This window comes from Ammospiza caudacuta, chromosome 8 (assembly GCF_027887145.1).
Source record: "Ammospiza caudacuta isolate bAmmCau1 chromosome 8, bAmmCau1.pri, whole genome shotgun sequence".
Classification (NCBI taxonomy): Eukaryota; Metazoa; Chordata; class Aves; order Passeriformes; family Passerellidae; genus Ammospiza; species Ammospiza caudacuta.
The window spans coordinates 17,550,357-17,575,413 of record NC_080600.1 but is presented as its reverse complement, the minus strand read 5'-3'; the positions used below and the strand labels follow the sequence as shown (position 1 = coordinate 17,575,413).

Sequence of the window (25,057 nt, the reverse complement as noted above, 5' to 3'; positions counted from 1 at the left end):
CGCACCACGCGGCCCGGCGCATTGTGGGGCTCGTCACTGGCAGCGGCCCGCCGGGGGCTGTAGTTCTGGGCGGGAGCCGAGCGGAAGCCATCGGGGCCCTTCCTCAGCCGCCGCTGTGTTGCATGCAGGGCTGCGGCGGGAAGGAGCGGTACCGGAGGGAGCGCAGCGTGGGCCGGGTAAGCGAGCGCTCGGCGCCGGGCCAGCGGTGCTCTGCTGCCTCACGGCCGAGCGGCGCGCTCCGTGCCTCACACCCCTGCAGGGTTAACCCTCCTTCCTGTCGCCCCTGGCGCCGTTCCCCGGCGGGCCGTGGCACCACCCGGGCTGGAAGGTGCGGCGGGCCGCGCCGGGCGTGCGGCGGTTTTCCTGAGGCTGGCTGGGGTCGGACCGCGGGGCCCGAGCGTGAGGCGGTGTCCGGGGCTGGCCCCGCGGTCCCGGGCGGAGAAGAAATTCCGGCGCCTGTCCGGGTTGGCAGCTGACAGGACTCTTTTGGCTGTGGTGATGCTTTAATGTAGCGTAGCGTTGTGTTGAGCTCTGTCTGCTCCGGTGTAAGCGGGGGCGGCGGTGCCCGCGGGCGGTGCCGGGGTGACCTTCAGCGGCCCGGGGTGCCCTCACCGAGCGGGCTCCCTGCAGGGTCGTGTCACCGCAACACGAGACAGTCCTCGGTGACATCTTAGTTGTTGTCTTGCTTGTATATGGAAGGCTATGGAAGGAAATTTTGGCTGCTAGCAACTTCTTAATCACATCGTTACATTTTTGTCAGCTGATTAAACGGGAGTACCGATGTCTGTCAGTAAGTGTCGTTTACTCTGTAGTCCGTGCTAGTGGTGAAATGTATGTGGAGTGGCGTGCTCGTGTTTTTATCTTTAATGCAATCTTCAGCTGTTGCATAGGTGCCTATTTCTTGGTTATGTTTCACAGTTACTGTTGACTGATTATGACAGTCTGATGCAGATATTTGATATACTAATAAATTAAGGCAACATTAGAAAGCAACAGTAGATTTTAGGTTTGTTTTTGGATACTTGTATTCTTTCGAAAGATGTAGCTCTTAGTTAAAATAGGCAGAACTTCTTTTTAATTACATTTCTGACACTGGAGCGAAATTGAAAAAAAATTATTTTCCAATACCTGGAATTTTTCCACTCTAATGGCAGTGTGATTATTAGAGCGATATCTGTTTATTGAATTTCTGTTATGAGTATCTGAAAATGTAGTTTGAAGAGCATTGGAAAACCACAGAGTTTCCTGATGGTGGTTTGCCTCTAATAGGGGCTTTTGGAATTAATATTGTGTAGTAGAAGTGCTGTCTTTCTGCAATGATAATTGTGATTTGTTGATTCGTTTTCCAAGAAGACACAAATAGAGCATTTTCACAGATATGGCTACAAAAAAGAAAGCATCCTTTTTTTTTTTGTTGTTTGATTGCTAGTGATATTCTGGTGTCTGAGTCATATAGAGGAGTTTGAATAACTCTAATACAGAATTATGACTAATGTCATAAATGCTGAGCACTGGCTGGGGTGTAGGTCAAGGAACTGAAACTACTTTTTTGGATGATCAGCCATGGATCAACTTGGTGATTTCAGTTAAATTTTATTCAAATTCCCTTCAAGTATACTTTATACAAAACAATCCCGAGTTTTAAAAGAAGCTGATTACAACCTTTATAATGAAAATTAGCAAAGAACTTAGCAGAATGAGACATTAGCAGAATGCCTCAAGAGCATTTATTGTATTTTATACTCTAACAAGCAAATAGGCAATTCATTATAATTCTTGATTCCTTTGAGATCATAACATAACTATTCATGTACCTCATTTCTTCTGAAAAAAGAAAATTTTTGAGAAAATATGCATACAGATAGTAATGTTTTGATTGTGCATTTACATAAAAAAATAGGAATTAATAATGTCTTTATTATAAAGTTAATTCTAAAAATTAATAATGTCTTTAATAAAGTCTTTAATGTAGGTAACACTCATAGTTTCAGGCTAAGGGAAACTTAAATTAGGCATTTGCTGTTTTTACATTGTATTAGGGATGATCTAGACGACGTCCAAATGGGTAGGACTTAAATAAATCTTAACTATCAAGCTGTGGTATTCAACAGTATGCATGTATCCATGTACATAAAGCATGTATTTAACAGGTAGTGTTGCCACTTTGGAGAACATAAGCTGTTAAAAATGACAGACAGAGAGAGTAAGTGAGCCTGGTTTGGTGTAACTGTAGATAAAACAGGATGAGGGAATGTGGTGGCCGGCTTCATGATCCCCATGTGATTCATGATTCTCCAGGAGGTGTTCTCCAGCTTCCTCTCTGAAGCCTTTCCCTCATCCCAGAAGAAAAACAATCCAGAAGATGGGGGCAGGGTTATTTTGTTTGTTTTCTTAATTTCTTCTTATACCATTTTTTAATGATTGAAAGTCTGTTGCAGGGCTGTTTATGATTGTTGCAGTTGGTTTTAGGATTATGTTGGCATACTCTTTTAAATATTTTTTCTTTACATGAGAGAAACACAAGCACTAAATAGATTTCTGTAGGGATAGTATTGGCTGAAAATAAGAAGTGTTAGGCACACAGCAAATGTTAATTGTGATAGGCAATGTTTGTGTTCACATAGATTTGTTTTTCAGTTGATAATCCTTTGTCCTTCATCTCCTACTGGATAGTGTTGAAGGATTTGGCCTCTGCTTCTGAGCGCTGGTCCCAGGAATGTTTTGGCAGCAATTCAGTGTGGTCATGTTTGCTATAAGAATAGAACTGTTTCATTAACCTTGAGATGCAGAATATGTTGATTGCTATTAGCTGGCTTGACAGCATTCCAGTTTTAGCAATGGAAAAAGTACTGTGTTAATGACTTGATACAATTTTTTAAATTGCATACTTACATGGCACTAAAATTTGGCATCTGAGAATAGTATGCTCATTTATTTGGCTTGGTTTTGGAAATAATGAGTGTTGTCTTCTCTTAATCTAGTTAGAATCTTCTTTGTTGTTAGAATCTTCTTTGTTAAAATTTTGTTTGTGTTACTTGTGGCCTAATGTCTTGCATCCTGGAATTGTACAGAGGAGCAGACCTAGTTTAGTCTTTCCAAGTACTTGTGAGGAGTCAGCTGCTCTCAACAAATGAAAAATAGCAGGAATAACAGTTTATTTATGTTGAAGTTTGGATATTTTCAATATAGATGGCAATATTTTGCATATTTTTTAACTTTGTGCGCAAAGGAATAAACACATACAATTGTCTGTGGTTTCCAGTTGTAAAGCAACTCCCTCACCTTTCTCATAATTCAGATTTGAATTAGAGTTTCTCTAGTGGCAGAATGTCTTCAGAATTATATTCTATCTTGAGGTGCCCCAACTCTTTCTCCATCCATCTGAAATTGCTCAAAGTACTTTTACAAAGACAAGAACAGTTTTCAATGCTTTATAACTATATTGTCTTTTTCTAAGACTTTAGTCAGTATTGCTTTTTCAAGTTAATCTTCACTAGAGCCTTCTGACTCACTGAAGGAAAAATTTATGAAATCTCTTTAGAGCAACTTGGACTCTCTAGGGCTGATTCAGAAGGTGCAGGAATAGTTTTGACTTCTTGTAGAAGTGTGCTATAGGTATTGGAGGTTTTAGCTCACTGTTTGGAGCCAGATGGTAGCTGAAATGTGAGACACACATTGGGGAGTAAAAGTTAATCTAGAGAGTACAGAAACAGTAAGATTGGGATAGGTGTGTATGTAAAATGTTGTCTGATATTTTCCTCTCTCGTGACCCTTCCTTGAAGAAAGCCTTCTGAGAGCACCACCCCTGCATATGGGTTATTCTCCAGTATCTGAATTTCCCTTGTTTTTCCTATGTTCAGTTAACCTCTTTGTAAAAAATGTGAACATCAATGGGAAATTGGCCTTTGGGGGAGTAGGGGAACAAAACTGATAAGATGTAGATCAGTGTAGAATGAATATAGTCAATTGACAGTGGAAATAATCTTTATAAATAAAGATTTAAATCAATATCTGAGAAAGTTTTCTAGCTTCTCTTCTGGACAAGTCTTTCTGTGTGATTTAACTATTTTAATTTCTAGTCCATCTTTTTATAGTATGGTCATATATTTTAAAGCCACATTATAAATTTTATGGGGTTTATTTAAATGTATTTAATCATAGTTTTGACTTGCAGGAGGAATCTGCAGTTAGGAAATAGTTTTATAGCTGCAGTGTAGAAGGGTCATGGAGTCACTTTCAGGGTGGAACTGCCCAGTGCTTGAATTTCTATAGAAGTTGCCCCATGGTACAGGAAACTAAAGCTATGAGAAGCGCTGGAAATACAAGCTTTAACTTTTATGGTGTTTGCTTATGTAGTAAACTTCTCAAAGGTTTTACAAATGAATTTGCCCTTTCAATTCAATAGCTTGGTGTTGGCCTGGTGCTCTAGAAAACATTTAGCCAAATCACCTTTTTTTTCACCCCCTCTCTCTTTGGCTGAACTGAGATTGACCTGCTACAAATAGTGCTTCTGCTTTGCACTGGGAAGAGAGATTAAAACCAATCTTGAGAAGTAGCAGCATTCATTTTTACATTATTAAAACTCAAAGGAAAAAGATTGAGTTAGACTTGTGAAGAAACTGTCCTATGCTGCTGACCCTTGTCTAGCTGTATAGTGACTCTTCTTATTACAAAATAAAGTCATTTGCATGTGTGGATCTACAGCAGTCTTCTTAAATGTCTTTTATTATGCTGTATTAAATTGTTTTAGAGAAGGGGGTATGTATGCTTTTCAGCAATCCATTGAAAAAACAGCCTCTAGAAAATTTTTTAAAAGTGCTAGAAACATCTACACATTCAGAAAATGTTGTTGAAATCTCAAAATTTTTTATTAAGTGTTTAATATGCATAATAATTACAACTGATAAGCAGGCTACATACATAAAGAAATGAATGACAAAACAAGAAGATACTGCACACAAGTATGAGCTGACCTTAATGGAATAAAGTTCTTTTTTGATCTCCTGCCAAAGTCTACAACCAGATGAACTGGCAGGCTCCAGGCTTGCTTTAAAAAGCTCCTGCACTGTCCATTTTAATCTTGTCAAATAAGAGGTTGCTACAGACAGCAAAACAAACCTCTGATTGTTGTGCTTGGTGATTGGAGATCTTGGGGAAAGTGTTTAAGAGCAAATTTTAAATTAATGAAGGCTTTTTAGAGAATTTTATGTTAACTGAATGCCAAAGGAGGGAAAAGGACACTTGTTTTCTCTTCAGTTTTATATCTTTCTGTCGTCTAGAACTACTGTTCTATATGGAAGGTGATTCATCAGTCTTGGCAAAGGAAAAGTGTATTTTTACTTCGTTAAACTCTTCTGATAGCTTATCTGAATCAGTCACAGTGGTTTCATTTTCTGGTTTACCTGAGTTCCTGCTGAAGAGAAAACACAAATTTTATCACAATCCACAAAGTAAATTTCTGATAGGTCCAATTTTTAATTAACAGGCTCCTAAAGGAAAAGAGACTCAAGCAAACGATTGTATAAAACTTACATTTTTTAACAATAGAAATGTTAAGGGTGATGATGTTTTTAAAATCCTGCCTTTAGAATCCATCACTTTAAATAAATGTAGTGGCCTGAAGGAAATATCTGTTTAGTTGAAGCTGCTGTCTGTTAGCATAAAAAGGAAATGCCTCGTTTCAGTGAATGACCTGAATACACTAAATATTGTATGAAGGAAGAGGAATAGTACAGACAAAGAGATATTTGACCAAGTCCATGTTTAAGGTGAGATGACTACAGGGAGAAAACATATTTTAGTGCTACCTTCTACATGTACTGTGTAAACTGGAAATAAAATGCTTGTTTGCCTTTTCTTTTTAAATAATTAATTATAGTACAGAGGGGAAATTCAGACTGAAAGAGACAAAGTCACAGCAATTTGCCTGTCTCCGGTAAAAGAGTGAAATCTGTTAAACCTTGGCATTCTCTTTGTTTTTTACGTAGGTGATGGGTGAGCTGAGAAGCTGGTGAAGCTTACATGAAACACTTCTACTGATCAGCAGCCCAGATGAAATAGGCATGTCCTAAGATGGCAGTAGGTCTGGAGTTTGAAGCAGCCTGCAGAAGTGAGTTGATGCCAGATTTGTGAGTCTCTGTGGCTGGATGGCTCTCACTTACTCTGTCCCTAAACCAAAAGCATCTTTTTACCAAAGCAATAAAGGAATGGTGCACAGCTTGATTACAGAATGCTCTTTGCAAGGAAGTGAACTGTGAAGGAAGGACTCATGAGTTTTGATCCCAGGGGCTTGGACAGCATCCCTGGTAAGTTGAAGAATTACTATTACAAATCTTGAATGTGTCTAACATGTCATAAAGCACCAACGTGAAGACAACCTTCTGTTTCACATTCTTTGTACTGCTTATGTGATATTGCAGAGGAACAAAAACAGTGACATTAGACTCACTTGTAAAGTCACTGTGCATTGTAAAATACTGTTTGTAAAATTCTTACTGTCAATAGTCAGCATTGGTGTTTTTTCCATTGAAAGATACTGCAGATATTATTCATCCTGAGTGGAAATCTTGCAAAGATAATCATTGCAAACCACTGATATTTTACCAATTTAGTATTAATGTGGGTTCTTTTGCAGTAATTGATAGTAATTAATGAAATTAAGGTACACACACAACACCAAAAGAGCTGAACTTTGATTGCAGGGGGTTTAGTATCATGTTTCTCAGAATGTGATTCCATAAGGATGATAATGAAATTTTATACTTGTTCCCTGATTTCAAAGCAGTATTCAATTGATTTTGCGTACTTTTAAGATTGTTTACATCTATGTTCGTTATCAAACCAATGCATAAAACAGAAGAACAAGATAAATGTGAATTTCCTTCAGAAAAGGGAAGTGAAGAAACTATGGAAAGTCAATGAGACTTTAGCTAGTAAAATGTAGGTTTGTGTTTTAGCTCAATGAAGAGGCAAAGATAGAAGTTCAAACTTATTACATACATTATATTCAGGAAGTTGGAGGGACACAGTATACCATCTTTTCAGGAAGTTTTAGGATCAGCTGAGGGTGAGGAACTTACAAGTATTGCAGTATAAATCAAGCATTGATTCAGTAAGTATTCTGGTATTTTGTCTGGTACAGAATAATTATTTCCAAATTTATCAAAGATTTATGAAGTATTTTATAGTACATAAACTGTACAGTACTGTGGCAGCACTATTGAATTTGACATGTATTCAACAATGCACTCTTGACATTACTCTCTTTCAGATGGGTGCTCCAGTGAGGACCTTGCTGAGGTGGAGCTGGTGGGCATGCTGGAGGAGCAGCTGCCGGATTACAAGTTACGGGCGGACTCTCTGTGCCTGTATGAGAGCGCAGGCTGGATGCAGCCCGTGGCTGCCCGCGGCCGGCTGCCGGAGGGGGCTGCTCCCGCTCCTCAGGAGGACTCCGTCCGTTACATGAGTGAGTCGGGACTTACTGCCCCAAGTGCTGGAGATAAACTTCTCCATACACAGTTAGTGTTAATACTAGGAAATGGTCACATCTGGGAAACTTGGGACAGAAAAGGCTGATTTCAGGGGACGTGCTTGTGGTTCACACTGCAATTCTAATGGCTGACTTAGGATGCTTAATGATTGCCTGATCATCAGATTACACACTGAAGTAAGAATGGGAACATGTGAGAGTGAAAAAGAGGCAGGCACCTGGAACTGTGCTAGGAGAGATGTATACCTCATACAAGAGGTACGAGTGTGAAGCAGTTCTGTTTTCAGGAATGCTGATGGTGCTGTTATTGATTTGGTGATGTTTTATGTCAGTAATGTTTGTGAAGTGCTGTCGGTGGCTTCTTCTGGAGATAGAGAAGGAATGAATGGCAGATAGGTGGGTACTACATCATTGTTGATCACTGCCTTCCAGTTCCAAAAATACCAAGTAACTTACTCCTAAATCTATCAAGTGATAAAGAGGAAAATGGACAGCTTCAGTCCCAAAGAAAAAAAACCTGTAATATGTTAAAATCAAATTAATAGAAAGTTGCCGAAATAATTGAACACTTAATTGCCTGTAGTTGCTAACTGTTTTCTTGTGAAGAGAATGCATTTTAATCTCTTCAGAGAAATGGGAAAGTCCTGTTTCCTCCATATATTTGAACTATTGGAACAAACCACAGAGAAGAGTGAACTTGTTATTTATGTACAATCTGTAATGATTACCTCTTCTTTGTACACACCACCTCTAAAAGGGAGGATTTTTGTCATTGTTCTGTGTAGTTTAAACTTCCCAAGGATGAATAGCAAAGGAATAACAAAAGATTAAAATATCACCTCCCAAGAATGCAGTACTCAGCAATTTAAAGTGACCTTGTTATGAGTTGAACTTGAGGGTTTTGAACTCCTAACTGTGGAAAGTAATTGGAAAGTCTCTTAATGTTTATTGCTCAGATTGTTTCTGATAGTTATATTGCAAGCATAAATGATTTTATAGTCGAGTGCATGCTTTTGTAGTTCACTGGAAGCAGTTGTGTGGTTGGAGGGGTGTGTACTTGTGTCTCAGTGTTAATTATAAGGAGCTGGGATCAGAGTCTGTCTGTGCCTGACATGAAATGCGGCTCTGCCGCTCAGCGCCTCACCTGTGTGACAAAACTCAGGGCTCCAAAGGACATCCAGTCAGGGTGAGCTTGCATTTTCAGCCTGCAGGAGAGGGAGGGGTTTTATCAGCAGAGCTTTCATGAAGCCTGTTGTGTATTATTAGGCTGTCAAGGCACTGCAGAAAGGGCTGTCTTCCTAGTTCTCCCAGAGGGAAGTTCTTTACAAATAGAGAAGGTGTCCTCTGAAAACCATAAACTGCTTGTAGGAGTTTTTGAAGTATTTTTAAATGGTTTTTTGTAACAAGGACTGAAATTGAATTAAAAGATAGCTGTTAAGCATAACATATAAAACTAATTCTTGTATCTTTTAAGACCACTTTTGTAACTGGTGAGTCTTGTAAGCTCAAGATAAATATGGTTTGTGTTTCACCTAGAAATTGTCCAGACTCTTGAAATCATGGTAGCTTTTTTGAGACTAGTAACCTACAGGGCCATACTGGGAGAGTCCTGGACAAATACAGATATAAATCAAATTCTAGTTATTGAATAACTTGTTAGATGAAATTTGAATCTTTCTTTGTTGCTCGGAATTGGAAATAAATGTGACATGAAGCATGACATGGGGTTTTAGCTGTGTATCTTCCTGCCCCTATATATATATATATATGGAAACATTTTTATAACTTTTTCCAAGAGAGAATGCTAAATATATGGTTTGAGTGAATTTCTAGTTGAGAAAAAAGCCCCAAAACAACACAGTAGTTACTGCACTTGAGCTCCTCCTCTTTTTATGGCTGCTGCTGCCTATAAGAAGATCTGTCAGCTAGGTTCACATTGGCAGTGTTCTCAGTGAGGTGGAAGAATATCTTCTGCTTCAACTGTGCTAGCATAAGAAATCCTAAATTACGAAAGATCTCTCTTTGGAACTACTTTGTATGTGTGAATAAAGGGTCATGGCACAACATAAGAATTTTAACCAAAATGAAGAGTTAATTTCAGCTTTCACTTGGCAAGGTGAGTATTGCACATGCATGTGTTCTCAAGAGAGAATTCTAATAAACTGCGTGTAGTTTTGTTCCTGTACTGAGAGAAAACACAGAAATTTATATAGAGCTAAGTTTTAAAGCTGTTGGTTCTGTGATTTTAGTTATCGGAGCAAAGATATTTGCTCTTGATTTTAGGAACTTACCTACCTGAGTAACCTTGGGATTAGTATGGAATTAGTGTAAATTTTTATTAGAGGGACTGGATAGAAACTTATAACTTGAAATCACCTGCTAGGAACAGTTACCACAGGAGAGCTGGCTATAATATTCTGCATGTAATGGCTGTAACTTAGTTAGGTATGTGCAGTTAATTGTCCAAATACTGGTAAGCTAGATGGGTTTGGAGTCCCCATTCCAGCAGCCAGTATCAGCAACCAAGTAGTAAAGTAAAATTGTCTTCTAAAGGCATTTTATGCTACTGATAGGTACGTACCTAAAATTTAGTCGAGTTTCTATTTTTTTCCTGCTAAGAAATACAATCAGTAAGTGACAGTTCTATAAGTTCAAAGCTCCTGCATGCTTAAATAGCGGGTGTTGGGTTTTTGTGCTTACTGATCTACTTGATGAAAAGCATTTGGTTTGTTACTTTGACATATTTTTCTTTTAAGCTTTTAGTGAAACAGTAAAACTTTTCCTTCTGTGTTGTTCTTCCTGTTCTCTTGTTTTTCAAAATTACAAAAAAGCCCCTTTTTTTAGTATAGTCCAACTTGGATTTGATCTTAATATAGGTGTAGTGTTATGCTTTAAAAGTTTAATTGTGGGCATTATGTATGTAAAGGGTATAGACAGCTTATATAACATATGCAATAAAGTTAGTGTGCGCTTTATCTTGGCACTTTACTATCTCATAACTGAATCTGCAGTCCTCAACAAAGCAAAGAAAAGAACTGATAATCAATACCACTGTGTATTCAGAGTAAGAATGAGGTTTAAACAAGGTGAAAGAGTGAAGGAAATATTGAGATCAAATCTATAGTAATCTCATTTTGCAGTTCAGTGATGATGGAATTAATTTTGAAAAAGGTTAAATTAAACAGTCAGTTGAAACTGCTACTTCTGTAATTCTTAAATTTATATTGCTGCCTTCTTCTCTTTAATGATCCTGACTTCATAAAGCAAAACTAGCTAATTGCTGTTGAGCTTAGCACAAACATTCATCACCTGATAGAGAGATGTATAATTCTGCTTCTGAAGACTATTACATTTAAATAGTTCCCTAAATGGCCTTAGACAGTGTTAATAGTGAAAAAACTATGTTTGCACATGCATTTATTTTTTTATTGTGGTAGATGCATGGCAGAAAATTACCCATTTCCTTACATTTTAATTCTTTCTCTTCTTTGTTCTCTTTTTTCCCCTCTATATCTTTGATTATCTGTCACTCTAGCTCTTATTGAACTTCCTTCCTCCTCCTTGGATGGATCTCACAAATTTGCACAAGGTAATTAAGATGCCTTTGTTACCACCATCTTTTTATCAGGACACTATCTAGACCAGACCAATGCTTTGCAGTTCTAGCACTGTGTTTTGTTCAGAGGTGTCACAAATTTTTTGTTTGCTTTGCTTGTTCTTCACTCAGTCTTGTTTTTCCAATCTACCGTTTCTCAGTTTTTTAATAGTTTTGCAGACTCTTCAAACATTGGAATCACTTGATTACTAAGATAGCATTTACTGCTACATCCAAAACTCAGATATACATTATCTCATTTCTTCTTAATTGTTTCCAAGATGGCCAAGCCCTTAATAAATGCATTTTCATGACTTGTCTCAGGGGTCTCCATACTTCCTGTGTACAGCTGTCACACAGCCTAGTGGGAATTTTGCTTCAGGGTTAAAGTATGTATTTAACTATGTTTGGATATTCTCCAATATACTCCTCCTTCTCTTCCCAGCAGGCTGGAGGATTTAATTGCTTAGCTGTATTCAAAAAAATTGCTCTTAGGAGTTTTTCTAATTTTGAAAGATGTGTGTGAGCACCTCAAGTCTTATTTAACATTGCTGAAAGGTGCAAATGTTCAATACCTCATTTATCAGTCTCCCAAAGGAGTATTGTTTCACATTTCTGAAGTTGAAGATGCATTTTCATAGCCTCTGCTAGCTTTGTCAACCAAGTACTGTGTTTGTATATAAACAATATCCTCTGAGTTCAGCTCTCCCACTTCTCACAATCTTCTTGTCTTTCCTTCAATAAAATAAGCATGTTTTTCTCTCTTCAGTTCTTGGCCCAGACAATGTGGAGCAGAAAGACTACGGTGAAGCTGACATGGTCAAACGTCTGTTAGCTGAGGTATGCTTGTCTCTGCTGTGTTAATGCAGTAAAGGGAATGTATTTGAGGGAGAGTTTCATTCAGCTGCTGACCATTTTGATTCAGTTATCTTCAGGAGCTGCTTATCAAACACATGGGTAACGAGAAGCTGCCCACTTGCTTGCACTACCTCAGAAACAAAACATAACATAACTGTGGGCACCCATGAAGCCAGTGAGTGTAAGAAAGAAACGGCTTTCTTCTGATTTCCTGGTGCTCCTCTGCTTCTACCCTTTCACCACTGTTTAGGCTGAGCAGTCTGTTCTGGAGAAAGAGCCACTGGGAAGGCTGCAAGTGTGATTTTTGTGTGTGTGTGAGATGCAACAGCCCACATAGTCTTTCTGCTCAGCACAAAACCCAAAACTGTCCTCAGGTTTGGTGCTTTCCCCTTCTGTTGCTGCAAATGGCTGTGGAAGAGAATATGCTGTATCAAAAACCACAGTTATGGATGTGTTCTGGATCCAAGTGATGAAGCATTAATAATTTTCTAACAATGTTGATTCATTTGAGAGTGAAGGGAGATCTCAGAGTGCTGATGCATTGAGCAGTATCTAGGAGAATCTGAAGCTACTCTGAATTTAAACCTTACATGATCAAAAGGAAACAATTTTTTCTCATTTTGTGAGCAGAAGGATCGGGACCTGGAACTGGCGGCGCGAATTGGACAAGCCCTCCTTAAGCGCAACCATCTGTTGATGGAGCAGAATGAAGCACTGGAAGAACAGTTAGGACAAACTCTAGACAGAGTAAGTAGTTGCTTTTCTTACTTTTTTTCCTTTATTTAGGTTTTTTTTTCCATTTTTTTCTCTCTCTTTTTTTTCCCATTTGTGGTGGTGGTAAGAGGATCAAAAGAAATATATCATTTTGGGGTGATTGGTGCTCTTGGACTACAGAATTGTGCTTAGATGTCATTCTCCCAATCATTGTTCAATCACTTTTTGCAGTCCAGGAATTGAATATGAAGACAACATATTGTAATTACTGAGAAATTATGAGAATGTTAGATATCATTAGGGTATATCAGACCATAAATCTGATTTCCCGCTGTTAAACTAAAAATGGACTAATATAAGTCAAAATAAGAGATTGGTGTCTGACACGAGCTGCTACATAACTTCACAGGTGAGGAAACAGACAGAAAGTGAGCTGGTTAATGGGGTGCTTACACTAAGAGTAAACAAATGAATAAATAAAATGTAATGAAAAGTGAATTCTGATCAAGATCTTCACTCCATCTCTTCCTGTAAACACAAATTCTTGATCTAACCTTTTCTTTGTTTTTTTTTCTTAAAAAAATAATTAAATAGTTGACAAATAACTCTGTGATCAAGAGACGTAGTGTAAGCTGCAGTGAAATGGATTTAGCTGCTTGTATAAAACAGTATGCTGGTGACAAGGATGTACTCATAATCAGCTGTAGGACTGCATAAACTTAGGTATTCATACAAAAATGTAGATAAGCAAAGAAGATTTTATCTAAATGAGATCTATCTCTTCTTTTGTTTTTAATTGTCCTATGGGTCATTTAATGTGCAGACTGGAACGTACCACTCTGTACATGTAAATAGTTGTCTTTCAATCCTTTTCTCCAGGAACTCAACAATTCAGAGTAATGGTCATAATCAAAATGATAGCTAGCTGTTCATTTTTGTGGTGTCTTGAATTTTCTGTCTCCCTTGCTGTGGTAAAATTACGATTTTGCAAACTTCCTGTAAACAAATGGAGGTGTGAGCTATTGAGGAGCAGTGGTGTTCCAGAGGCTGCATAGATAATAAAGTATGATATTGTGTATGTAAAGTGTACTTCATGTGGTGGTGGTCTTCACTTGTCCTAGGTTAACCAGCTGCAGCATGAGCTGGCAAAGAAGGATGACCTGCTGCGCATCGTTTCCATCGCTTCCGAGGAGAGCGAGACGGATTCCAGCTGTTCCACACCGCTGCGTTTCAACGAGTCTTTCACTGTGTGCCACGACCCATTGCAGCTGGATGTCCTGCAGGATAAACTGAGGGAGCTGGAGGAGGAGAACCTGGCTCTGCGATCCAAGGTACATCCGACTGACAGCACGTGCTGAGTGTGAAACAAATAATCAGGGTGTGCAAAATCCAACAGCAGGGTTTCTCTTGAAGCACATGGCTGTTTTGTGTCACTGTATGCAAATCATTCCTGAGCACTTCCCCAAATTTTGTCTTTTTGCAACAGTTTTTTTTATTAGAGACAAGAGATCAGGCTTTGTTCATGTGTCTATCTGTCTTTCACATAAAACATCTGTAAAATTCTGGGAAACAGGTTATGGTAGAAAACACAGTTGCATAGAGTTTTTAAAGAGAGGGGACACTCTTCAGTTGCAAGAATTTTAGATGTAAAATTGATAACATTATAGATAAACTGAAGTTGTTATTGATAAATTAATAATTTTCTCAAAGGCTTGCCATCTGAAGTCAGAAACCATTACATATGAAGAGAAGGAGCAGCAGCTGGTCAATGACTGTGTCAAAGAACTCCGTGAGTATCCAGGCTGTATTTGCAATGGCAGGATGGTGGGTGAAATACCTGGTGCCTACACCTTCTTAGTTAATCCTGAATCCAAAAATGGGCTTCAGTAATTTATGCCAATCATTGAAGTCTTGCCCTTTGCCCAAGTGCAAGGTTGTTTCTGTATTTCATCAGGTTTCACTCTGGCATTCAAATTCAGCTCTGTGTTTCATGTTTAGAAGGGGAAAATGAATATAAACGGTGATGTCCATAACTTTCTAAACTGAAGCCTACAGACATTAGAAAATCAACCAAATATTCTCCTTGTATATTCAGCACACTTGACACTGAAATAGGTCAATGTATCGACTCTTAAAACTATGAACACATTAATTTTAGAATATATGTTATGAACCAAAGCATTAAAATTAGCAAGTCACTTAATTTGTCTAGAGCAGTTGTTTGTATTTGCTTTGAGGACTGCTTATTTGCAAAGAATTTCAGCTACCCTTACATAAATGCATACTAAGTATTCTGAAACAATAAATAACAATAGCTTTTTTACCTGTAGTCATTTGATATGTATTACTTCCTTCGTGCATAATCACCTTAAATTATGTATAAGATTATTTTTTTCTCTACAACCGCCATAAAGAAGACTGGGTTGCTACTTTATTTTTCTTGTTACGGATGGCCCTAAAATACTATGAATTGTTACTTAGTTGGTTAATTTACTCTGATTCCACTGAGAAAATATGCATCTTTTGCAAATAGGAGTTGGTTCAAACATGCTCTCCTGTTTTCCTTCAGTGAGAATGTCTGTGAATGTACTTTTTATTCAATTCTGTGGCATGAGTAGGCATGCTTGGTAATTTAGATTCACAGAAAAATCATCTCCTAAAGCTGTGTTGCCTACTGCTTTAAAATTTGCATTTTCAGGAAAATGGTATCTGACTGAGCTTAAATGCTCACAGCCCCTTAATCAGGGCCTTGTTCTGCAGTAAATATGTGAGGTACAACAAGCACTAATGTTGTAGTGTGACCTTTATGCAAGATTGATCAGACTTTCTTATGACTGTGCAATGCTTTCAGGGCAAGTGTACAAACGAGGCTAGCTGCATAAAAATATTTCAGCTCTTGGAGATGCTTTGTCATCTCACTTTGTTAAGTACTTGCTAAAAGGAAAAAAAGAATCAGGGAATTGTATTCAGTGGGTCTTTGGGGAATAGATAGTGACTAGGATCAAGAGTGTATGTTACAGTTGACAAGGTTTGACAAAATGCCTTTACTTACAATGGTAGTTAATAACAAGATTAATTCAGAACCAGACTTTTCCAGCATATTCCAAGTCTGGCCTTGGTCATGAGTCATTATGTCATTTGAAATTGTTTTATTGTGGTCATTCCACATACTGATCATGTGTATTTCAGATTATGCGTGCTTAGTTCATAATGTGTTATACCTGCATTTGAAATTACCTCTTTTTCCTCCTTCTCCCCACTGTTAGTCTGTTCCTTATGGATGTTCTAAGGCACCTACTTTTATGTATTATGAGTTGATTTCCTAAGAGAATTGGTGGTGTTGCAGATTGTTGTTGACTTGCACTCATCCTTTCTGGGATTTAGGTTTGGCTTGGGGTTGTTTTTGTTTGTTTTTGGGTTTTTTGTGGGAGAAGGTCTTGACTAAGTTCCTTTTATGTTTTGTAGGGCAAACAAATGCTCAGATCTCCAGGATAACAGAGGAGTTGTCAGAGAAGAGTGAGGAGGTGATTCGCTACCAGGAAGAGATCTCATCCCTTTTGTCCCAGATTGTTGATCTTCAGCATAAGCTCAAAGAAGTAAGGGAATGCTGATAAAGTGTCCGTGTGTGCACAGGTGTCTGTGCAGCATGTGTGTGCCAGTGCTCACAGCAGGCAAAATTTGTCTTGGCAAGCCATAGGGTTGCACTGCAAGAGAGAGGCTGTTCCAGGAAAGTCTGGCAGAGGATCAGTCTCTCAGGGAAATCAGCTGAGAAAATGATGAGCACCTTTTTGTCCTTTCAGAATGTGATTGAGAAGGAAGAGCTTAAACTTCATTTACAAGCCTCCAAAGATGCTCAGAGACAACTGACGGCAGAGGTACTTAAGACTTCCGTAACACACATTTAGATAAACGTTTGGCATAGAATACATGAGAAAGAAAGCAGAGAGACAGTGGGAACTACTGCTTTTTAATTATGTAGGATTTTAATCTTTCATTGTTTTAAGTCATATGATTGGAGGGAAAGAGTAATTATGTTACTTAACCCTACACAAATATTTTTGTAGTTCACAGGAGTATAAAAGGCAAGGAGTGTGTTTCAAATAGGGAGGTCTTACTATTCTTAGTTATGAGAAAAAGAGTGCTTTAGTGTGACTATTCTTGATTGTATCAACAGTACTGTGGCTCATTAGATTTTAAGGCAGTTCTCTTTTTTTACTTCTTTTGCATCAGTAGTTAGTGTATTTGCATTTTTTCAATGTAATTTCCTTTGAATTTCATCATTTTCCTCTTTTGAATCTTTGTGCTTTGTCCCTAAAACTCCTATGGATGCTGTGCTGACTGTTGTCCATTCTAGTTTTGGGCATGTGCCCTGCAGCTGAAAGAATCTCACAGTGTCCAATCAGCCGTTCTAGGTTACTGTAGGAGGTCATTCAGTTTCACTGTGTCTTCTCTCTGAAGAGATCATGTGATGGGCTCTCTTCTCTTGCAGCTCCATGAGTTTCAGGACCGGAATGCAGAGTGTCTGGGCATGTTGCACGAGTCCCAGGAGGAAGTGAAATTGCTGCGCAGCAGAGCCAGCTCTGTCGCTTGTCTGTGCCACTCGCAGTCCCGTGGAGCATTTCCTGTGGTAACCAACACCTCTAGCGTGGCACACACAGCTCTGGCACAGAGCAGCCCTAGGAGCACAACTGCTCTAGGAGCAGTTCCTTTGCAGGAACTGCAGCCAGAACTACTTTGTAGTAGGCAAAGGAGCTGATCTGTTGGTTTTTCAATTCAATTTTTCAATGTGCACACTTGTGAGAAATTTAGGAAATTAGTTAGGAAACTAACTGTTCATTTGACATATTGTGACACTGCAATTATTTTTCCTGTTTATATGCCATTTCTGTTTAATAAGGGAAGTGGCATGTTCTATAGCTTATGCTCAGTTGTGCTAGTGTCTAGTTTGATGTGGGTGTGAATTTTATAACTCAACAGCGTTTCTTTAAGAAACAGAGCATGTCACATACTCAAAATATCTGGGAATTCTTCAGGTTTTGGTTGGTTGCTCTGTGTGTAGAGAATCAGTCAAGTATACCTGTAAGAAGTGCTCTTAAAATTTGTAGCTTAACTAAAGCAACCAAAATACAGAGTACATAAAGAAACACAAAGAAAAAGCAGATGTTGCTAATGAAAACTGAACCCATCCTGGTTACACATGGGTGTAGTAATGGTGGAAAACTGTCCCACATGCCCTTCCTTCAGAGGCAGAAGGGTTTGTCCAGAGCATACTGATATTGGGCAAACAAATGCTGATCGGTAAAAGTAATTTTTACAGATATTTTCTGCTAAAATTGTCAGAAGGAAGACTTGAATCTAATTTGTCAACTCTTACTGTTTCCATTTATCTCTAGGATTCCCTTGCAGCAGAAATTGAAGGGACAATGCGGAAGGAATTGAGTCAGGCTGATGAATCTCTTCTCTCCAAGCAAAAGTATGTTTTCAGATCTCCATGTCCTATATTGGTATTTATCCACAGACTTGTATTAATTGAGGTGAAACTGATTTCTGGGACTTCATAAATGCATATATTCCCTCTATAATGTTTTCATTGTAAATAAAAAAAGGTTTGTGGTATTTGGTAGTCTTTTCAATTTTGAAACCTGCTATTCTTACTTGATTCTATGAAGAATCAAGTAATAACAAAATTATATAATAAGAAGAAATTATAAATTAGAAGAGTATAAATTATAGAAATTATAAAGTATAATGAATTAAATTATAAATTATAGAAAACTAAATATACATATAAATTATAGAAACTAGAAATTATAAAATTATATAATAATAATTACATAATAATAGCAAGAATCAAAATAACATCCTTGCTAAAAGGATGTTATTTCATTCTTTTTTTGAGGGTTTTTGATCCAAATTCTCTGATGCACAGTACTAGTTTTACCCCTTTTAATGCTTATAGAAAAATTGCTGGACAAATGACATTATAGCTGAAAGATACGTAACAGTGTTCAAAAACCTGAAGACTGTTCTAGGATCTCATAATTCTGAGTAAGGAGTAATAAACTGCATATGTGTTTCTGATAGCATATACAAATTAAATAAATAAAAGATATACTTTTGAATAGGCTAAAGCAGTTATCAGTAGAGGTTCAGGTCTTTCAGGTAAAGAAGTGGTAATTCTGATACTTAATAGAGTAGATCTCCTGAAGACATGAGTGTTTTAGGCATGTTTTTCTGAACATCTTTTTAGTGGGGTCTCCACAGACTTTTCAAACTTTGGTTTTCAGAGATTTTTCTTTATTAGATCTTTTTTGCTTCTGAAACCCACATTTGTTTGTTTGTCTTTTCCACAGGGATCAACAGAAGCGAGTGTTTGACACTGTCAAGGTTGCCAATATCATCCGTGGCCGCTCCCTGTCCTTTCCTGCCCCACTGCCGATCCCTGGATCAAATCGCTCCAGTGCTGTTATGACAGCAAAGCCCTTCCAGTCTGGCGTGCACCACCTGGAGAGCCACGCACGGATGGTCCCAGGGAGCAGCTCTGAGCAGAATTTAAAGTAGGAAGCACAGCCTGTTACCTTCTTCTGAAAAGAACTGATTCAAAACTGAACCCAGACTGGACTTCTGCTGTGTAATAGAGAAATAGTTCATTTAATGGGCTTAATATGTGTTATTATTTGATGTTTCTCACAGAGACACTCACAGTCCTGGCCAGCCGGGAACCCCTGGAGACAATGACCTGGTCACAGCTCTGCACAGGCTGTCCCTGCGTCGTCAGAACTACCTGTGTGAGAAGCAGTTCTTCGAGGAGGAGTGGGACCGAAAACTGCATTTGCTGGCTGAGCAGAAAGAAGAGGCCAGTGGCTGCAGTACACCAACAGAAAGCTCCTTTTCCCCAAGCACAAACTCAGAGTTCACAGATCTCTCTGCCAGCTCTAGTAATCTCCGTGTTCTCCTACCAGAGAAGTTGCAAATTGTCAAACCCATTGAAGGTAAGAGGATGATCTTCCTTCTCTCATTATCAGAAAAGGATTTTATATTTACCAGCTAAATCATGGTGTGTATAGCTAGGTGTGATGTGCAGTAACAGGAAGCAGTAGCATTTGGTAGGCTTCAAGCTGGTGTTAGGCTGCTTCTTCACTGGACAGCATTGCCCACAGTGTAGGCGCCAGCCAGCTGCACTTGGTTTTATAATGCATTCTTGTAACTTGATACAGTAGTAGGTAATGGCTCTCTGAATCTCTTCTCTTTTGTCACACCAGGATCTCAGACCCTTTTTCACTGGCAGCAGCTTGCTCGACCCAACCTCGGCACCATTCTTGACCCAAGACCAGGTGTTGTTACTAAAGGCTTTACCCCTCTGTCTGATGATACCACATCTATGCACCACATCTCTGACCTGGAGGAAGATGATGAGGAAGAGGGTGAAGGAGGTATAACATTTCAAGCACAACAGTCCTTCCCAGAGGAAAAGAAATGTGCATTGGCAAAGCCAGTGGCAGGGATTTTCCTGCCACCTATTACTTCAGCAGCAGTACCACTCACTGGTAAGAAGCATGGTTAGTGTTTCTTCCTGAGTCTATTTAGCAGTGTCCTTTTCTCTATGAAAGTATTAGACTGTGTGGTAATGCTGTCTTTGCTGTTCTTGTTCTTTACTTAAAAAACAAGGACTCAAAAAATTAACTGTGATAAAAACATTGTTTTAAACTTTGATTCATTCTTGTATGTCTTTATTTTTACCCTTAATGGATGTAAATTCTTCACATTGCAGCCTCAAATCCAGGGAAGTGTCTATCTTCAACAAATTCCACATTTACCTTCACTACCTGTAGGATCCTTCACCCATCTGATGTCACTCAAGTTACTCCCAGGTATGAGGACTGCTAACATCCTGAATGCTGCTGCATGGGATTAAACAGTTACTTTCTGGCTTTTGATACATGGACCAGTTTTAAAAATACTAAGGCAGTTAGTCAACATATAGGATGTTACTCATAAAAATAGTTGTAATTATGAAGGAAAACTTGGAATTCTTTGGAGTGAGAGTTAAAAGAAGTTAAGGTAACTTTAAGTTATTTTAACTCTTAAGTAGCAGTTGCCTTGTTGGGGAAAAAAAGATTCCATGATGATTTATTTTCTGATTCTGTTATATATTTTTTATTAACTGGACAGGTATGTTAATATTCTAGCTAATATAGTACAGGTGATCACAGAAGGTAAATTCATTGGTACTTTGCAGAACAATAATTCTGAGTACTGAAGCTGTCACAGCTGATAGCAATAGTTAAGGTTTTTCTTGAGTCATCTGTATACTAAAAGGCATATGAAGAGCAGGTATAAAAATGTCTAATGTGTGTATATTCTCTGTTTAATTTTTATTTTCTTTCAGCTCCAGGGGTGCTTCATTTTCACTGGGGAATACTGGCAGCAGTACTGGAAACCCAGTAGTGAGCACTCCAGCCATTCCTTACAGACTAAGTATTGGAGAATTTCTCACCAACAGAAGAGACTCAACTACTACTTTCAGCAGCACAAGCAGCCTGGCTAAACTTTTGCAAGAACGAGGCATCTCTGCCAAGGTTTACGACAGCCCCATGTTAGAAAAACCGCCTTTGCTGCAACCCTCCCGAACTCTTCCCATTCCTTCTACTCCACCAAACTCTCCTTCGCGTTCACCTTGTCCTTCCCCACCGCTGTTTGAGCCTCGAGCGCATCACTCAGAGAATTTCCTGGCTTCTCGGCCAGCAGAAACGTTTTTGCAGGAAACGTATGGCCTAAAGCCCTCCCGGAACGTCCCGGACGTAGGCCAGCAGAAGATGAGCCTCGTGGACAGACTGAAGAGGCTGGGCATTGCCAGGGTGATCAAGCCCCCTGAAACACAGGACCATGGCAAGAATCAGGGGCCAGAGGCTGGCTTGCAGAGGCAGGACTCAGCTGGGTTTTTAAATGCAGGTGGCAACTTAATGGCAGGACTGAGAAGAAACCAGAGTCTTCCAGCCATGATTGGAGCACTGGGAGCTCCTGTTTGCACACAGTCATCAAAAATGGATATGCTAAAGGAAGACTAACTGGCCTGAAAGGTGTTTGACTTAGAGCACAGTAAATAATTTGAGGGATTAATATCCAGTACAGGCATTGTTGGGTGTGTTACAGAAGCGTTGGAGAAGGCATGTGCATGTTAAAATGTGGGAGAGACAAGCGTTGGGACCAAGGAGCAAAGGAACATTGCTTGGGTTTGACGAAGAAGGTTTTTGTGGGAGATAGAAAGGTAAAACCAAAGCTTTATTTCAAGACCCCCTTCAGCATCTTGTCTTAATTTAGTCAGAAGTGAAGACTATTGTAGACATTTTCAGTGTTTTAACCCTTTAACCTGTATGTCTAGGCATTTCATTTTTTTCCATCATACACCCATAGTGTTTACTAGTTGTTTGCAGTCAGACTACATAATTTAAATATAATATTAAAATAACAGTCAGTCTGACTAGCATTAGCAGCCCAAGTTCCTCTCTGTAGTGACAAATATGAAAACTTTGATTTTTTTTTCATTATTTTATTTTCCATTTCAGAAACTGTGCTCTTTTGAACTCCTCCTCACTTTGAGAAGCAGGGGGGGGAGAATCTTTAGCTCTGTGTAAGAAAGAAATACTTCAGTTTACAAACACAGGATTTATATTTTGAAAGAGTGCAATTGTGTTAGGTAGGTATTAACAGAAGTTAATTTCTTTCGAGAGCTTGTGAACAAAGCACACAGAGAAATGTGCAATGAATAAGAATTAAGAAGCAGAAAAGTGTGTACATCCAGCTAAGAAATCTTTCTAAAGTGTAGTGTACATCTATTTAAATGAGAATAGTTTTGTGTGCACACATACACACACACACAAATATCTCAGGCACATTTCAGCATTGCAAAAGGAAATAAACCCTAGGTGCTTAATTCAGGGTTTCTTTTTAAAAACTTAAATGGAGAGCATTTACTTCAAGGAAATTGTTGGAAGTGTAGAAAACTGCCTCTTGTCTTGCCAAGTACACATTCTGTATATTTGAGAGTTCTCAGTGAACTTTATGCCTTTCATTCAATTATTTCTCATTTCAAGCAGGATTTTGTTTAAAAGATTTCATTAAGAGCAAAATTTGCCAGTCTCTGTATAGAAACAGGAGGAGAAAAGCAGTGTTCTTTGTAGCATTTTAACAAATACTGAAATCCAGTGATCAGTGAGGGAGTGTGATTCTGAAAAATAGCTGGAGTAGACTTTCCAACTCAAAAAAGAACTTTATTTCAGAAATCTGGTTTCTGAGTGTTAATTATAAAAATATTACTGCCCATGCTGCTTTTTTGATTCCTTCCTGTCCAAGTTCATAAGTGAACAATCTACAACAGATATTTTGTGTAACTTAAGAAAAAGTTGTCTTTGCTAGTGACCTGAATAGAAACAGCTTCTTAGTCTTCATATAAATTTTCACTGTACCTATCAACATTATAAAATGATTTGTTTCCATACAACTAGATTAAGCAGTTAAGTTTACCTTGTCTGTTACCATAGCTGGCAGCTGTCTGGGGGTGTGGTGTGAAGCATCAGTGCAATAACACTGATTTGCATTTGCCATTAGGCACAGTCTCCATAATCAGCACCCTCGTTGCTGCAGGGGTGAATGGAGTAGGGCAGGAAAAGAAAGTTTCTTAACCTTGTTTATAGGAAATTTGTTACATGGCCTTTCTGATTTTACAGTTCTTTAGATCTTGTGATGATTTTTGATATTTTTGTTTTGTAAAAGGAAAAGGAGTAACCACTTCAAACTTGCACAGGGATTCTTAGCAGAAGCTTGTCTGTCAGCAGCGCACAGAAATATTCCGGAACTCCTGGAGTTGCCTTTTGCTCTCTAAGCAAAATCTTACACTTACAAAAGGTGAATTTTATTTAAAAGACTATATACGGGTTAATTTTGTTTTTTAAGTGAAAAATATTTAATTTTTTCATGTAAGTATTTATGTTTGTATGTACTTAGCTAAGCATGGTGTCTTGCCTAGCTACATAAGAGTGAAAGGAGGGAGTGCCATGTTGGTCTCCAGTGGCCTGGGATGGGTATGTCTGCAGTGCATCTCTGACTTCCAGGGAAACGAGTTAGCAAAAGCTTAGACAGTTTGGTACCACCAGAGAAGTGTGTAGCATGTCAAAATCCGTCCATTTTATGTGTTTATTGTAGGAATACCTGAGTTACAGATAAATTTTTGAAGGTACTACACTGTGTTTCTAACCGCTTCATAAGATGGTAACTCCAGCACTGGATCGGCAGAGTAGCAAATCAGCTAAGGTAGAATTCCTTTGGCAGACCATGGTTCAGGTAAAACTCATCTACAAGCATATAAATGAAATGCATGTGTCTCCTGGGGATGCTTCCCTATTCCATAGCCCAGCAATATAAACTGGTTCAGTTCAAACAATGCTGTGGATGCTGAGAGGTCAGTTTGATTTGTAGCTGAGGTGTATCATCAGATACTTTACATAAGGCAAAAAGAAAATGGAAGAATCTCTATACCATGGTGTTTGTGTATGTTTATGTTGATGCTGTGGTGCGGCGTTGTTCAAATTCTGTCATGCATTTATGCCTATGGATCATCATGCAGTTTGGATATACATGCCTGGCTTGCAGTAACAGGGAAAACTGATACTTCTTCCAAGTTTACCATTTTGTGCCAAAACCTAGAAGATAAACTTTTTTTAAACAACATGTGTTTCTGAGAACATTTTAGAAGTTACCATGATTCTAGGAATGATTTGGCTTTCATTGTCTCCTGTAAGAGGGGTGAGAGGTGACAAACTTGCATGGCTGACATCCTGCACCAGATCTTTTGTTTGAGTAGAGGTAGACCTAGAAGGAATGGAGAATTACATTTTGGCAGGGTTGTGTTATCTTGCAGGTTTGAGTCAAACACGGATGCTAGAAAGGTCTTACCATGCTTGTGCAAGTTACAAGAGACAGAAGGGAATTCTCGTATTTACCTTATTCCGATTGTCTTAAAGCACAAACTTAAACCTTTCTAGTTTCACTGTTAGTTTTTAATAAACTCAGTGATACCTGCATGCTCAAAATACCTGTGATCAAAGTCAAACATCTACTACAGTTGAATAGCAACGGAGAGGGAAGGAAAATAATTGAGTTTGGGCTTCGTTTGGCTGTTACATGAGGGGATTACACACAGTGTTTGAACAGTCTGGGATTTTCATGGTATTTTTTCCATCAGCTTTTTGCACTTACTGCTGTTTCATAGTGGAATGTAAATTTGATAATAAATATGTATAACATGCCATTTTTCAGTATATTGCTGATCTTCTGTGGTTTGTTCCAGATGTCATCTTCTCTAGTACAGTGGTCTATAACAAACCTAAAATCGGGCCTTTTCT

At 38.6% G+C, this 25,057-nt stretch overlaps 1 protein-coding gene across 1 annotated transcript; it reads left to right on the top strand.

Moving 5' to 3' along the window:
- The first annotated feature begins 53 nt into the window (after window positions 1–53).
- Window positions 54–24,973, top strand: TRAK2 (trafficking kinesin protein 2). Its single transcript, XM_058809706.1, has 16 exons — window positions 54–176; window positions 5,988–6,305; window positions 7,271–7,465; window positions 11,854–11,924; window positions 12,573–12,689; window positions 13,778–13,987; window positions 14,367–14,445; window positions 16,122–16,252; window positions 16,457–16,531; window positions 17,146–17,283; window positions 18,050–18,129; window positions 19,010–19,213; window positions 19,350–19,648; window positions 19,919–20,203; window positions 20,428–20,527; window positions 21,046–24,973. The coding sequence occupies exons 2-16, from the start codon at window positions 6,269–6,271 to the stop codon at window positions 21,722–21,724; spliced, it is 2,700 nt and encodes an 899-aa protein (XP_058665689.1). The 5' UTR covers window positions 54–176; window positions 5,988–6,268; the 3' UTR covers window positions 21,725–24,973.
- Window positions 24,974–25,057: the final 84 nt, after the last annotated feature.